The 17,717-nt window shown below is 42.7% G+C and overlaps 1 protein-coding gene across 1 annotated transcript; it reads left to right on the plus strand.

Moving 5' to 3' along the window:
• The first annotated feature begins 6,148 nt into the window (after positions 1 to 6,148).
• On the plus strand, positions 6,149 to 8,759 carry s1pr4 (sphingosine-1-phosphate receptor 4). Its single transcript, XM_082523494.1, has 2 exons — positions 6,149 to 6,360; positions 7,015 to 8,759. Exon 2 carries the CDS (start codon positions 7,167 to 7,169, stop codon positions 8,409 to 8,411), a length of 1,245 nt encoding a protein of 414 aa, XP_082379620.1. The 5' UTR covers positions 6,149 to 6,360; positions 7,015 to 7,166; the 3' UTR covers positions 8,412 to 8,759.
• The last annotated feature ends 8,958 nt before the right edge of the window (positions 8,760 to 17,717 follow it).

The raw sequence follows: 17,717 nt of genomic DNA on the forward strand, positions 1-17,717 counted from the left end.
AAAAAAAAAGCACAAAATACACGTTTTCCTCACTTAAATGACAAAATGAAAAATGCACAGACTTCGTTTGAGTAAGGTAAAGCAGATGTATTGTCCCCGTTCCACAGGCCCATTTTGAACTTGTTCAAACTTGTGACCATCCTTTCTTTTACCATTTTATCGCTGTCTCTAACAAAGATTTTAAACACAAACCTTAAGTCTTTATGGGGGAATATGCTTAGCATAGCTCTATTGTGCATTTGTTTTAATTGTTTTTTTGTTTTATTTGTCAGAGTGTGGCGGTTTGTGGGGGGATTTTCCCACAGTGTGATAGAAAGTGTGCTGAGTTTACTATGAAACCACTGCTCCAAATATACAGATGTGAAACTGTGAGTTAAAATTGACATTTTTAAAAAACAAAACCAAATCTGCCATCCACAGCTTAAATAACTCCAGCATCCTAAAACAGTCCAGTGCCAACCTGCTTCTGTCAACAACAAAAAGCCAAATTTGTGGCTCATTATCTGAAAATTTGAACTTGGTAATTCAAACTTTTCTGTTATTTTCTCAGTTTTGAGTTTTTTTTCTCAGATGTTTGAGTAAGTAAGTCAAAATTCTGAGATGATAAAATTAGATTTTAAGATAAGAGTTCTTCACACAGTCCAGCCGTTTCCTGGATTCTTTTATTCTTAGCAGGAACATTGCTTTTCCACCACCAGATGTTGCTCTCTCAACACCAAACAGTCATGTTCACCTTCTGAAACATCTGTTGTGACACCAGCTGGTGTCACCTTCATAATCTATGGTGACAAATAAAGGCCATGAGTCATTACACTCACCGTTCTGCTCCTTCAGGCTCTTTGCACCATCAAGCTGTTTCTACGTTTATCTCGTAGATGTCAAAGGTGACATCAAAGACCCAACAATTAGAAGGATGGCAGGTCTCAGTCAGTTTGTAGAGTCTAAAAATGATTCAAGTATGTGATCTGAACTAGCTGGTGGAGTGCTACAGGTTACAGGCAAGTGTTAACCAATATCTAAGCTAATCCAAATTTGCAGTACGGTGTGAAGTTTTCGTGTTCAAGTCACTTCAATTTAATTTACACAGCGCCAAATCACAACAGCAGTCGCCTCAAGGCGCTTTATCTTGTGCAGATTTACACTAATGTGCAAAAGTCTTGAGCCACCCAATGTCTTTATATTTTGCTAATCTTTTTACAGTGCTCTTCAGCTTTCTGGAGAAGTTTTCTTTAGACAGTCTTTGGACCTGACTATCTTCAAAGAAATGTTTGCCGTGAGTAACTGTGAATACCTAACTGAAGGGATAAATCAGTGTTGTGAGTGCACATAACAGACAACTTTGCAAAGAACACATTTTAAAATGTTTAGACTGTTTATTGCAAAAACACATGATGTGTCTCCATTTCTCTGGCTGAATCTATGGAAAATGCCAAAACAGTCTGACAGGCGCAAAATGGTATTTTTGCACCAACAAGGTGATTCCCAATCAGCTGTTTGCTGAAAACTCAGCATATGTTGATGCAGTGTGTTCTTACAGAAACTGAGGAAACAGGACAAGTGGAGAAGAAAAGAGGTGTCAGCCCTAAAAATGATCAACAGCAGATAAAGTAAAAGTGAAGTAAAATTGTATTTATATAGCACCTTTCAAGATAAAACCACAAAGTGCTTTACAGAGGCAGAAAACAGCACATGAGAGTCGTGTTCCAAGGAAGTATGAAAAAGACCTGACGCGGGACCTGAGACTAGAGATGGCACGATACCACTTTTTTATGTCCGATACCGATATCATAAATTTTGATATCTGCCGATACCGATATGATATGGTGTTTTTTAATCAATAAAACTGTTTTTTTTATATCTTGCTGCATTTTGTATAAGTTCATACTCAAGTTTAAATAAACAACAACACTAAAGCTATTCTGTCATACCTGTATGCAAAAAATACAACAAAATATTTCATAGTTCAGCAAAACTGATCAATCTAATAAACTTAAACCTGCTCCATCCTCCCTATTCTGGTATTTTAAAGAGTACTTAGCAGAAATATTAAGCAACCTAACTAATAGGGTTGCAAACTCCCAGCAAAAAAAATAGGGAACCACCCTCCACCTCATGATGCTTACTCGACGTAATCAACTTTAATTTGATGCAGTGTGAAAAAAATGCACAGAAATAAATTATTTTTCAAGAATAATTAAATAGATTCAACATCTTTTTTCAACAGAACTGCAGACTGCACAGATGGTTCCCAAAGGAAAAAGTACTACAGCTTACTAGGGTATATTAGACTTATATACAGTAATGGACTTCTATACATCAGATTAAAACTTTGGGTGTAAGATTCGGATAATTATTTATTAAAAGCTCGACATTTTAAATGAGAATAAGAAAGAAAAGTATGTCTTTGTGCCCCCTTTTCCCTGTTAATGCCCTATCAGCCCCCCTGGCTAAACTTTGCTAGATCCGCCCCTGCACAGTTACAGCCGTCAGCTGTAGAAAAAGATCCTGGTGTAGAAAGTAATATTAAATAAATTCTAACAACAGCTGATCAAGCTTAAACGTGCTGCTGTTGTTCAGCCGCTGGTTTCCTCTTTCTGGCGCAAAGTGGGCCAAAAACAAAGAAGAGAGACTTTACAAACATTCAGAGATGAACTTGCACACTTGCTTTATTTCTCTCTGGGATCACGTCCTCAGAGATGAAATGCTGGTTTGGTTTGGACTACAAATACACACAGCCGCTCTATCACGTGACCACACTGCTCCAACGTGCTACGGTTATGAGCCGAGTTACGCCGTGTTGCAAGTTTTGTGAGGTGCTTTTCTGATATTTAATGGATCGGATTACATTTTTTATTTCTCCCCGATATCCGATCCAGTGATTTAGGTCAGTATCAGACCGATACCGATATGTAATATCGGATCGTTCCATCTCTACCTGAGACGTGCATCTAGCCCTGCAGTTGACCCAATCCACTGACTTTCAAGATCAGTCGAAGTGTTCACACTATATTTTTGCCTCATACACTGCATTTCCATGTATTTTTGCACCTGTTTCCCATTGTGGGGTGGCTGTAGCTCAGGTGGTCGATCAGCTCACCTACTGCTGGTGGTCTGATCCTAGTCTGCTCCAGTCTACCTGCCAAATATCCATCGTAGTATGAATGATGTGTGAATGTTAGTTAGGACAAAGTGCTTGTGCAAATGGGTGAATGAACAAGTTGTGCTGTGAGTGCTCAGATGAGTAGAAAAGTGCTATAAAAGAACAGGTTTTATTATTTCCTAGCAAAATATAAAGAAATGCCCCCCCCCCCCCTTTTTTTTTTTTTACAGCCAAAATGGTGATGAAGCAAATATCAGGGTCAAATCAGGACTTAATGAGATGGGTGACATAAACAGCTAGACAACAGACTGTCTATCCACTTAACTTGGAACCTGCCCAGTTTGTATCACAGGTGGTTATTTTAGCTGCCGAGTGTCATCGACTCACTATAGTGTCTGGTGGTCACGTCACTGTGAATCTCTTCCTGTGTGCACTGCCCGTTTCCCCTGCATTCTATTAAATGGTCAGCAGGCGAGCGACTGGTTGCAAAAAGATTAGTAGTTGCACAGGAATCGATGGGAGCCCCCACCCCTCCACCCGTGACTTCAATAAACCTGATGTATTGCTGGACTCTGTCACTAGTTTCAGGGAACAGTGAATATAAGTTTTTATATTCTGGTTATAAATGGAGTCAAAACGGGAGACTGTCAAGGCTTCGTCCATCAGCTGTGACTTGTTGATTAGAAGTTGTTAGCCAATAAGCATGGAGTGTCACTGCTTTCACAGGCAGATGTGCTCCTTCCTCATCAGGTCCACTTTCGAAATACCGAAATGTTGATGGTAAAATGTTCAGCTCGAGCTTTCACAACAGGTGTTCTCAAATCAGCAGGTGACGTCAGCCGGTTACAGAAACATCTTTCACAGGGTCCGTGTTGTGAACCAGTCTGTCTTCCTTTGTGCAGTGACTCTATAAACGACTTTTCTACTGTCGGTTTCTGTCAAAAGAACTTGGACTTAAATAAAATGGAAACACTGCATTGCTTGTCTTGAAACTGCACTCCAAGTCCTTCCTTGGGTGAACTTGCATCTTACTAACGAATACTGCTGTTATCACTACTTTGCTTTTAAGAATGACGCCTTCAGCAAAGAAAGCGCAGGTGTTTTCAATCACTCGTATCACTCATCAAAGGTTAGTGATGTCAGTGACACTGGCTGTGGTGAAAACAGTCAATAATCTGATGTAAAAACTGGCACAACAGCAATTTTCTGGGTTTTTTAATCTTTCATTGGTTAACCACTGCAGGAAAAAAACAACAACAAAAACAAGCCAAAGTGCACACTCCACATTTGTGTTAATTTCAACAGAAAACTTGAAAAATGCACAAAAGTTCACCATAGAAAAATAGGCCTTCAGGACGTTGTGGATTTCCTAACTCTGCAAAGTGTTTAAGGCATGAAAGTGCTCACCGTCGATTATATTTTCTCATGAAGAAAGAGAGGAAGTCTGAAATCCGTAAACAAAGACCTGGCAAGAACAAATTTCGTGAGTACGATATTGTAGCAACATGGTGACTTGTTCTTTAGAATAACTGATTCCCTATCAGCTGCTCTCCTCTGCATTCATGCATTTTCACCTTAGCTTTAGTTTGCATGCTGGTATAGGTTTTCCTCTGCAGGCCTGAGTCTGCTGCACAGGCAGCACACACACAAGTAAAAGATGCTTGGCAGTAATTTGGTGGCTGTCACTGGAAACACAGTAATATCGCTGGTCATAGTTGAGGACGCACTTTTGTTTAAATCCCTTGAAGTGGAGACCTGCAGAGCTGGACTGCTTATGAGTGAAGAAGAAAAAACACACACTCATGCAGTTGTGGCCAGATACGCACATTGTGGTTATGGAGTGCTTTGAAGTTGTATTTTCAGAGTAAGGGCGTTTTCAACAGTCGTGGGTGTTGTTGACACCTCAGGATGTTGTAGCTTGTTGTACATTTTCCGGGTGTTTTTCTTTTTCCTCAGTTTATTCACAATAACAGTTTCGCCACCACCTTTAGATCTATACAGAGTAACACAAGTCCTCTATCCACCATGATGGAGGACATGTCTTCAACACTAAAAAAGGAGAAGTTGTGTTACTCTCGCAGGGGGACAGCACAGAAATGATGTAGTTAATTACAGTACACACAATGTAGGTCAAATATATATGCATGGGCGACCTTGTCTCGCCGTTTGTTAAAGAAACCGTGCAAACTGGAATAATTCATGCAGACGCAGGCGACTGCGAGAATGAAAAGAGATATCTGCTTATAAGAATAATTGGGCGCCAGTATGATTGGTATCATTTGACTTTTTTTGGCAGCACAATTACAGCCTGCTTGGCTCTGGAGCATTAAATGTACAACAACAGCTCTTTGAAAACGTCACTCGTGTTCGGCCACGAGCTCTGGTTTTGCTCATATCTGAAATTTGGTTTCTTAATTCTGGGGTCTGCCTCTGCTTTCTGCTTCTTGCAGGGCGTCTCTTGTGTTTGTGTGTTTATGGTTTGAAAATGGTCACAGCTTCAGCAGTAATGTCTGCCTCGTGGCATGTGGTTGGGGGCCCACTGGTGCATGGTAGGGGGTTTGCTGAAGACAAGGGTTTCATGCGTGGTGGCTATGTGTGAACAATGCAAGTGCGGCCTGCACACCCAAGCCAACAGCCCCAGCTGCAAGAGAAGATATATAGTATGAAACCTCACTATCTACAGGGAGGGGCACCTGAGTTCCTGTTTTTCTCTTGTATTTTCCCTTTTATTTTACTTACTTATATTTGAGAAAAGAAATTGTCATAACTCAGCAAGAGGCCAGTGCAAGTGGGTCTTTCCCCATATCCTTATTGCATAGCAAAAATTTACAACTAGTTTACAACTGGCACGGGTTTTGAAACCGTCTTTCCCGTTACAGGCCATAGAGCGACTTAAGCAATAGATTTGATTGGCAGTAGCGGTAACAATGTGCGACGTCCTGGGAAACAATAAATAAGAAGGTTAATAAACCAGAAAAAAATGTTGGAGACGAGTAAATGATCACTTGTTGTTTCTCATTACACAGTGATGGAACATGTGCAGCCTCTCTGTTATGCATGTGTGAATGTGTGTGTGAATGTGTGTGTGTGTGTGTGTGTGTGTGTGTGTGTGTGTGTGTGTGTGTGTGTGTGTGTGTGTGTGTGTGTTGGGTGTGTCGGGCTTACTTCCCCATGTAAGTAAGACTGTACTGCAAAAAACTCTTTAGTCAGCGACAGCAGCTGCACTATCACACACTCAGCATCACCAAGAACGGCCAGAGGTAAGCACTCACCACTGCACCTTCACCTCACTGCAGCTCTGCAGTGAAGTCAAATTCAAATCGAATCAAATTTATATTATAACAGGAAAAAAAAATCAATTTACACCCATAACTTTTAAACATTAATTCCAATTAAACGCCAGTCAATTAATTAATTATAACATTTGCTATAAAGATTAAACTTGGTGTAAAATGTTCAAATATATATTTTTTCCACTCAGATATTATTGAATACAATTTCAACACAACGGCAAAGCTGCATTTCTTCAAATATTTTTGAATATATTCACATATATATATATATAAAGAAAAAAAACTTTTTTTTTGTTGGTAATTATTTATTATAATTTCGCTAATTTTAAACGTGCGAATTTTAAGCAATTATTGTTTTGCATTCTTGATAAGAAAAACCATGTTTTTCCTTCATGTGGTGATTTAAATGCCCCCATTTCTCACTCATCCTGTGTTAACCGCAGATAGGTGGAGACTGTAGCGTTCGGGAGACATTTAAATGAGGCCTTTTAAACTGACTGAAACTTTGCAATGAAGCGTCTCAGAGTGCAGTACTGAGAGTGAGGGAAATTTCGTTCATGGCTTTGATTTTCATACAGAAATCACTATTGTTTCTTTGTTTTCTTCTGCTTTTATTCTCAGGTGTTTGTTGCTCACAGGCAGCGAGCTCCAGTGGTTAGAGTGCGCCCATAGCCTGTTTATTCACAGGAGTTTCGCACTAATTCCCGTGCAGCTCAGTTCAGCCTGTTCTCACCCAAAACCTTCATCCGACCGGCCGGCTCAGTTTTCCCATCATGTGTGCCTTGGCCTTCCTCACGTCCCCTTCCTCCTGCCCTCACATGTACAACATACCCACCTACCAGAGCAACAGCACGGCACCAAATGCCACCAGCGCTGCAACTGGGATCAACCACGTGATCCTGAGGCATTACAACTACACCGGCCGTCTGCAGAACAGGACCATCGCGAACTCCCAGAACCAGATCAGTGCCTCCGTGGCCGTCTTCCTGTTCTTCAGCATTATCATCATCCTGGAGAATCTCCTGGTGCTGGTGGCCGTCATCTCCCGCATCCGCCGCAGCCGTCGTTGGGTATATGTTTGCATTGCCAACATCACACTCAGCGATCTCCTCACCGGAGCCGCTTACCTGGTGAACATCTGCTTGTCTGGCAGCCAGACCTTTCGCCTGACGCCTGCTCTGTGGCTCTTCAGAGAGGGCATGCTGTTTGTGGCCCTGGCAGCCTCCATATTCAGTTTGCTGCTGATTGCTGTGGAGCGTTACACCACTATGATGAAGCCACTTCCCCAGAAGTCAACCAGAAAGACCTACTATCGAATCTATGGCTTGGTGGCGCTTTGTTGGGGTTTGGCGCTGGTTATTGGCTTTCTCCCCTTGCTGGGCTGGAACTGTGTGTGCAGCCTGGATGGATGCTCCACCCTGCTTCCTCTCTACTCCAAGACTTACATCTTATTTTCTCTCATTATTTTTTTCCTCATCCTTCTGGCTATCGGTGTGCTGTATGGTGCCATCTACTGCCACGTGCACAAGAGTGCTCAGCTAGCGCCCCAGCGCAGTCGGAAGCGCTCCTTAGCTCTGCTGAAGACTGTTATCACCATTGTCGGGGTCTTTATGCTCTGCTGGGGGCCGCTCTTCATGCTGTTACTGGTAGATTTCTTCTGTGTCTCCCGCCAGTGCGCACTGCTGTTCAGCGCTGAATTTTGCATCTCCCTGGCCGTCTTCAACTCGGGCCTGAACCCCATCATCTACGCCCTGGGCAGCAGCGAGATGAGAAAAGCCATCGCTGAGCTGCTCTGCTGCTGCTGCCTGAGGGTTGGCTTCTGCCACCCAGACACATTCACATCAAAGGAGACCAGCAGCACCTCAGAGAGCAGGAGGGACAGTCTGAGGAACAGTTTTAATAAGGTCAGGAACCTGAGTGTGGCCTCCCCGCCATCCACCCCAAGCAAAACTCGCAGGGCACCTAGAAAATATAGGCTGAGCACCACCACCAGCTGCCTGTCAGTTTCAAGTGGTTAAACCACAACGTTCCCCTCCCAAGTAAACCAACCTGTGTGCACTGATACACATCTAACCGTTTCCTCACAGTTTTGGTTTGAATGTTCACTGCTTCATGAAATGCACATGCACTGCTGACTAAACGCTCCAGTAATATCCTCAAAATATTCCAGTTTGCAACAATGTTACAAGAAATTTTATTTTTTTTGCATAACAATGCATTCTTTTGTAACTGTAAATGATATTTTACATTCACCGTACTTTTCTATTATTGCACTTATTGTTTATGTGAATATAAAATATGTATGTTTAAGTTGTTTTTTGTACTTCTTCTGTGTAAGAAATATAAATAAAGTTTATTTTGCTTTATCCATGCGTGCCTGCTCTTTTCAGTAGGATAGTACCTCTGCTTACCTCTGGAGGGAGGCACCTCATCAGAGCTTTGACCCCCTCCTGCAAATGATCAGATGATTCAGTATCACTTAAACCTTCATAGACTGAAAGCGGACATTATACAGACCTTAATATCAATTCTAGATTTACTAAATATACCAAATATACAAATTCCAGCTCGTTTAAATGATTATTTTAGTCTGCCTAAAGAAGGCTTAATCTGTATTCTGCAGGCATGTCGCTGTACATGTAATGCTTCTTTCTGTAGTTTCAAAAGCTTTTCCTAACAGGCTTTTCAAGAGGCCATTTCCAGCCTGCTCGCCATTTCCTGCGTTTCTGACAGGATGACTGATTGGAGTTCAGTGGAGGAGGTGAGGGCTGGGACTGCAGCCCCAAGGGCATACGCAGCCAGGGCTAATTGATAAATTCATTATGACTGTCTGGCAGCACGAGGAGATAAGGTTCAGCAGATAGTATGTACCCTTAAATTATACAGGCTACTGTACTGTACTGTATTTCTCCTGCTGACGCACACTGATCTGAGATGGAGGAAAGTATTTTTACAAATCAAAAGTAGTCGTCTGCCGTCCTGCAAAGGCGCAGCATGCCAGCAAGTGCTTTATTTGTTTTTACAAAAGAATCAGTGCAATCACTCCAAGCGACAGGGGGTTTCTCACTAGCTGTAAAACTCAAAGCGATCTGTGGTTCAAAAGATTTGGAAGTTCCCACTCTTAATATAAGATCATGGTTAATTCTCTCAGGTTTTTGAAGTATATCCTAAAAGAAAGACCTGTTTACATGATAAGTCCTCTTAAAGTTAATGACCAGGAAAGAAGCATCTCCAGTTATTATTTATCAAGCAATTCTCTGCTAATCGTTTGAAGGCTGGTGTTGTTTGAGCAGGCACAGACTACATGCAGTCATCACGCTGTGACTCAACTGTTGCACGAAAATGACATTCTTGGTGCAGCTGGGAAGCATGTCCCGTCTGCCTGCAACGCTAAAACGAAAATTGCATTTAAAAAACCTCTTTAAAAATGAAACGGGTACAGCGTTAGAAAGTGAACGACTTATTGAAACAGTAGGAACGATGGATTATTACAAATTACTGCAAGTGGATTGGTGCACTGATAAGAGCCAGTGTGGTAAGTGAGTCACAAACCCGTGTTGGCGATAAAAAAAAGATTAGGCAAGATGGCAAATAGGCTTAATCCCTTTCCTAGAATTTCCAAGCTAGATTTTGCAGACATTAAATGCCTCAAAGTGTCCCCGTAGGCCAGAGCAATAAAGCCTTATACCCCGAGAGTTAGCCTCAGTTCCATTAGGCTCCCCAGGAAGTGTGTTTAAAAGCTCAAACATGATACTGGGATTTTCTGTCTATTGTCTAATAATGACCTGAAGTAGTTACTGCACCAGCACACGGTCTTTCAAAGACATTTCATGCTGGGTGAGACTTCAGTCTTATAACACATGATATTAGGCCGATCAGGAGTTATTGCCTCGTCTTTCTTTGTTTCACACACCTGGCACGACTTCCTGAAGTTAAAAACATTTGCTTATCAATAACGATTTCAGAGATGTTCCAGGCTCCTGGCAGTCTGTCATGCAGGCATTCCCGTTCATGACATCTGAAAGCTGCACGGGCTCGTCAGCGTCGACTGGAAATGTAGTGGTGAAGGTGAGGAAGGAAGAATCCTGCTTTCGCCCACGCAGAGCTTGAGGTGATTGTGTTGTGGCAAAATATGCAGGAAGCATGCACACACACACACACACACGCTCATTATTCAGCGTTAAATCAATGTAAAATGACCAATAATGACATGTAGTCGTGCACATAAAAGATGCACGTGCACACGCTCAAGGTTAAACATGCACAGATACCCTAAGCTCTCTCGTCTGCTTTGTTTTTGTGGCTGGGGAACCGAGCAAGTTATAGCTAGTTGTGTGTGTGTGTCTGTGTGATTCCCCCCTCTTCATGAAATCCTGCATCTCTGCCGTTAAGTGCAGGGGATAAAACTCCCTCATCCTTGGTCCTGGCATGGCTCCAGGTCTGGCTGCCTGATGAAAAAGCAACAGCAAATTCCAGGCTTTATTAGCTCGAGCCTGAGAGACATTTGTTGTATCATTTCTGTAACGTGTCACGGGCTGATCACCAATCCATGCTGCTGCTCTCTCGTTCTCCTCTTACAACAACAAGGCCTTTTCACTCTTCTAAATGAGGTACGATGGGTTAATGACGGTTGCGTGCAGACGTGGCTATGCCCTCAATAATTACCTTGCTGGCTTTGCCTCCAGGTGTTCAGCAGACAGCTAATGATGTACTGTCTGAGGAGAGGGGAAGGCAGCGGGTGAGGCAAAAAAGCTACACGGGGGAGCTTGTGATTGGTTGCTATCAGCACTGCGACAACTCGGTGGCACATGTGGTGCAGAAGGACTGGGTGTAAGAAGAGCCCAGAAAAGAAAAGAAAAACAGGAACTCACTCGGGATGTGCTCGTAAAGACAATCCTGCTACATGTCCGTACAGCCGTACTGCTGAAGGGAAATGACACCGTTTTATAAACTGTCTTTCATTTTCAGCCTTGACGTCATTTCTGTGACACGTTTCTAGTTTCCTTGCAGAGATGCGTGGCTGACTAATACAGAAATCAATATCAAGGAATACTCCACCCAAAGGCCCGTCTTCTGAAAGTGAGTCACAGGTCATATATAGAATTCAAGGGTGGATCTAAGAAGTGTGCAGCATGCTCCACTAGGTCAGCGCTTTTTAAGATACGTTGCAGATCAGTCCAGTTTCATATTATCCAAAATATCTTTATCGACTCTTAAACCAGTCCTGCATTTTTGCCCAAATATGATGAAATGCACAGTTCATGCATTCTGCCCCAGCAAGACAAAGTTTGGAGTTTAGTTCAGTCCTGAAAAACAGCAGCATACACTATTGGCCAATGACATGGCAGCAAGTCCATGCCAAACAAATAAAAACAAATAATGATAATAATAATAAATAAAAATAAACTGGTGGAGTGGTGCAGCTTTTGAGGGGAGGAAATGTGGATGTTACTGTTATTTTTATTTCACAAAAGGACACGAGCACGATGGTAAAGTGCAAACTGCACCCAGGACAGAAATAACTGCATTATACAGTGAATGCAACTCTTTGCAAGCATCTGTTCTGACAGCATGCTAACGCTAAGCTAGTGATGATAGAGCTGCGTGCATGCTGGCCCAGGTAACAAAGGCAAGGATCCATGTCTGTAGCAACACTTCTGGACCCCTTTAGTATCAGCTGAGCATGGTTTAAATGTCACAGCCTTCCTGTGTAACTTTGCTGGTGTTCACCTGTTTAGAATTAGAATTAGAATTCAACTTTATTGTCATTGCACATGCACAGGTACAGGGCAACGAAATGCAGTTTGCATCCATCCAGAAGTGCTTTAGTGATATAGATATATTACAATATATATTAGCAATAGTATAGATATGTAAGATATGTTTACCTGCTTCCTGCAGGACAACACACCATGTGACTGGTTTCTTGAACATGACGATGAGTTCACCGTCCTCAAACGCATGCAAGGTGCACCTAATAGAGTGATCAGTGAGTGTGACTGAAACAGAGGTGGTCTTTGTGTTCGTGCGACGAACCCAATCTGTACATGAAGTCAGAGTTTAGGTTCACATTCTGCACCGTCCGGTTTCTCTCTGTCGTCCTACAGCCGCGTTCGTTTGGAGTTTAAAACCAGATGGTGCTTTCAGAAGATTTAAGGAAGTGATCAGTTGAGGGCCAGGTCAATTTTCTGCCTTCCTTCAACTCAGTAAACATCTTAGGATGCATTTCACTAAGGGCACAAACAAATGATCTGCTCTGAGGCTGAAGGAGAACGATAAACGATATGTTGTTGGGACACAGATAATTCCAGGAGTGTGTCTAAAGCTTTTTATCACTGTGAACAAACTGACCACAAAGTATTTCAGCCCATAATGGATAAAAAAAACGTGTAGCAGCTGTTTCAAAGCTACAGAAAAGGATCTTCAGAGATATGATTTCACTGCTGTTCAGAGAAACATGAGGACGTATTGATGCTTCGGTCCAGACAGCAGCATGTAAGCACTGCACATTGTTTAAAGACAGGGTGGGATCCGCCTCTAATGTAATAAATGTCTGAAATTACAGGAACGAACTGACTCACTGTTGAGAGGGGGAAGGATTATCATTCCTGTTGTGCTGATATGTTGTCATGCACACCCACAAAATCTTGTTCTGTTTCCTTCTGGCTGAATATGGAGGGAAATCACATCAGAATACTCGAGATAATCCAGTTGGAGACGGTCAAACTGTCTCATTGTTTTGCTATCGTAACACATTTGCATAATCGCAACCTGGCAGTCGATTTAAGAAAAGTTGACCCACACAACAAAGTAAAGCTATTTTTCGGCTACGAGCCGACAGGGACCCCGCCGTATTAGTCAGAGGTCCCTTTACTACAGTTCAGAGTCGCGGACCTTCATTAACAGTAATAAATCACACAGCAATAGTACATTCACGTTGTTGTAAAAAGCATGATAATATATTAAGTAATCCAAAGTATTCAGGATATGTTACTGTCATTGAGTAACGTAACGGAATACGTTACAGAATACATTTTGGGGCATGTAATTTGTAATCTGTAATGGAATACATTTTAAAAGTAACCTTCCCAACACTGGTTACAATGTAGCTGCAATAAGATCATAAAACTACATCGACTTCAGTAACGTTCAGTATGAGCCAGGAACTGTTAGACGTATAACTGTGTTATACATGAATGTAATAATTACTTCATGTAACAGACGTGGCTGCTGTTTAAGTAACCTTTGATAAACCGACACACAGCACGATCCCGGCATTTATTTTATGCAGCACGTCTCTTTTGTGTGCAAGCGTGCACGCGAGAGAACATTCATGTATAGTTCTTAGAGCGGAGCTGACATCAGTAATGGCCAGACAGTCGGTATCTGGTCGTCTTCACACACACACACACACACACACACACACACACACACACACACACACACACACACACACACACACCTGGCAGCAATAGGGAACTTTAGGCCCTTTCCTATAGGGATAAACGCCTCCCTATAGGAGTAAGAATCCCATTTATTTAGAATTTTGCTTACAATTCAGCAGCCAGACATCAACAATGGCTGTGCAAATATCCAGTGTCGGGGTTATAATTACACCCAATCAATCAGTGGTGCTTGCCATTTTCCTTTTGGCATGTCAACAAGTAGAACAAAGACGACGGGCGTATTCTTTGCATGTCCGGATGGAAAACTCAAACATTTGCATACAGCCCTCTTTATCCTCACATGGTGGTTTCTGTTGACTGCACCTGGCTGAGGAATTCTTTTCGGAGGAATCCGGGAACACTTTTGGATCTTGCAATGATAATGCGCTCAACTTTCTTTCTTTTTTTAATGAATCATGTCTGTAGCTGTGCACAAACATACTGTAGCTCATCCACACACTATAAACTGGGAAAGAAAGCAGACGAAGAGGAACAAGGGAGAACAAAGAGACGCCTAAACAACAAATTGTGTTCAGTTGCTTCCTAATTATAGGGGAATGCGCTGCATGTTGTCTTCATTGTGCATTTTACGCTGTATCATAACAAAATAATAAGTAAGAGAAAAGGCCATTGTGGAGAGATCTAATCTGATGCCAATATGGGCAACATGTGGACGGCGCTCCGAGACCAGCTGTTTCCTCTTTATCAGACTCTGGATAGCTGGACAGCGGACACAAAGGAGACTGGCTCCAGGTTATGAGATATGAATGAATGCAGACACACACACTGACAACACAGAGGCAATTATTAAGCAACTTTTTTCTTTTTAATTTGATAATTTCAGACAAAAATTTCCTTCTTTGTTTAGTGTGGAATAAAATGACCAAAGACAACCGTTCTCTCTTCAGGTGCTGGATGTCGGCCATCTGCGCTGACTTTGTCGTCAACCTTGGGAATATATGTGAGCGTGTTTACTCCCTTTTCTTAATCCTCTCTCTCGGCCTCGCTGTGCTGTGGCGGAGTAGCGTGACCACTTAACTAATTGTGCTGTGCAAGATGTTCCAAGGGTGATGATTTGGCTTCGGTTTCCTAAAGTTTCCAAAGAGAGGACGTGAAGAGGGCTCTGCGGGAGACTCCTTTGGAAATGTGGAAAACAATCTGAGGCTTAGTGAGGCTAACGTGCTCAACATGTCGATGTCGAGTAGGTAACCTTAGCGATCCATCGCTGAATAGCTACCATTTTTGCTCTAATGCAGCAGATTTAGGCAAATACTGATTTGATGATGAGGCTTGCAATTCCTCCTCCTCATCAGTGTGTGATCTACATATCGTGGTACTCCAAACACCATCCAAAAACCTTGGATATGAGCTACACGCTGGCACAGATACTGCTGTTATGCCAAAGTGGTTTCACAGGCTTTGAGTTTCTCTGTGAGTTTCTCACAGCAACCAACTCGTCGCATATAGACGCTCACAAAGGCTCACACTTAAAGAACTAGGTAAGCATGGATTAATCTTGTGAAGGGAGGCAACCTTATCCTAATCTTTAGCTTCTGACAGGCTGACACGAGAACCTTACGTAGATGCACAGACGTGCGAGTCGCAAGTTGCTCATGTTGAGTTTTGTGTCGCCCTTCTCGTACGTGACATTAACTTCTGCTGTCCTGCTGTTTGGTTTGGTTTAGGAAAATGTTGTGGTTGGCTCACAACACCCCTCCTTTACAATATTAACTCTGCACACGATACTACAGAGTTAATCGTGTGCAGAGTTTAATGCCTTAAACAAAGGTGCATATGTGACGACTGTGAGAGGAGGATCGCTACTTAGGGTCAGAGGTCAGTTACAGTTACATAAACCACTTGTACACAACGTTTCTGTATATCTGGCTTCCTGACAGCAAAGCTTACTTTTAGACTAGGACTACAGTCAGACTGAGGAAAATGGTGGAAAGCACACGTGCAGTGAACTTGTTGCCTTGGCTGCTTTGAAGATCTGTGAAAACTTGCAGTCAGCTGACTGGACGGGGATTAAAAAATGGAAATAAAACAGAGTCAGTCTGGTGCACACGAAGAAGGAAATGGTTTAGTGGTCGACAGCTTTGACAAGTGGAGATATGAGCATTACTTTGGTTTTAGTGCATGAAAGGACAAAAGTACAATGGTGAAATTAATAAGCAGCCATGCTATGATGCTAACGCAACTTTACAAGCGTCCACACAAACTGCACGCTAACGCAAAGGCCGGTTTATGGAGTAACGTCAAACGAAATGTAACGAGTAGTGCAGCAAACGATTCTCTGCGCTGAGTAATCGATAAACATCCTGCGTTAACAACCCCAGCACTGGTTGTAAGGTGGCTGACGTCCTGCACAAGTATGCTCATTTTTATGGACTTACATCCGTGATAAACATGTTTGTAACCGTGCACGCGCTGCAGCTCCATAATAGACGTGTTCTGAGTGTCACTTTGTCTGTGGCACATGTGAAAACAATGAAGCGTTTTTAGTCAGTCGAACAATAAATCCTACGCGACTTCATAGATTTGGGTGTCGTGTTTCAAAGAATCGTCACTCTCTCATCTCACGAGAGGGTTGAGGCTCCGAGCGGTGACTTGCAGGTTTGATGTTACGTAGCAGCGAGCTGACCGCTGGCGTCGTTTGTTTCCATGAGGCCCGAGGAACGGAAGGAGCTAAAGCTTTGTAGAACAGATGTTCCTGCTCAGCTTTAAACCAAATTACCCAGCCGCGCTCGCAGCCATGGGCCAGAACCACACAGACGCTGATTGAATGGCGAAGGGGGCAAGAAAAGTAGATCAGGCTCAATAAAGCAGCCACATCATGAAATCTGGTCAGCCTTTGAGGCCTGAAGATAAAAGGGATATTGACATTGCTATGGAGACTAAGAGGAGAGCTGGCGGCTTCGGTCTGGGTGCCTGAGACTTCCTGTGTGTTTTCATGTTTTTCATTTTGAAGCAGCCGTTTTAACTCGCTTTAATTCAGACGGAAAGTTGAACCTGGACTGATGTGAAATGTAAAAAGCCTGGAAGTTGTAACAGAAGATGAGCTAAAATGTAAACTGTTGTATTTACAGCATGTTATTTATTAAGTCAACTTTACATTTAAATTGTGTTTCCTGAGACGGCGAAATCAAGAATCTCTCCTCTGTTTAAAAGCTCGGTACTGTTTAAAAATGATTACTGACGACGTTTGTATTCACAACCTAAACACAGCGTTGAATCACTAAAGGTGGATTCATTCACAGGCCTCGGTGAGCACTAACACATCTCTGCTTCAGGCGTGCGACTCATGGCTCCACCACAGGAATAACATTTCTGACCCTCTGACTGAATCAGCAGACACGTTCGTGTGACTTCTGGCACTCGCTACGCCGTCACGACGATGGAAAATGTTGCGTGGGACAGATGTGGCTCAAATGTCAGGACACACCTGACATCTGGACCACATAAGGTGAAGCTGTGGTTTATGTGACACAGCTACACTCACCCCGAGTCCAGCCCATGAGTCAAGGCCATATGTGGCTCTTAAGCGAGCAGCAGATGTGGTCTGCTTTCGGCCCGTTGCTTTCTGGGAGCTGTGAGTGGTGGAGGTGCGTTGTGGGTTAATGCTGGCATGGCAAGTTGATGAGGAAGAAGAACGAGTGGGAGACTCAGCAGCGTAAGATTAAGGCCGGGTGTCAACAAAAATAATATCTGTGCTGAAGTGGCAAAAAGTTCCTCCAACAACCGCTTGAGGCTGAAAGGAAACTCAAATGTCTTACAGCCTGATACAAGACCAGCTATATTTTTTATGATCTACACTTTTAAGCTTTAAAGGCATGCATTACTGAGGGAAGGCCTGCTTTGACTGACAGGTCGACGCTG

The sequence above is a fragment of the Aulonocara stuartgranti genome (genome assembly GCF_965226115.1).
Source record: "Aulonocara stuartgranti genome assembly, chromosome: 23".
NCBI lineage: Eukaryota > Metazoa > Chordata > Actinopteri > Cichliformes > Cichlidae > Aulonocara > Aulonocara stuartgranti.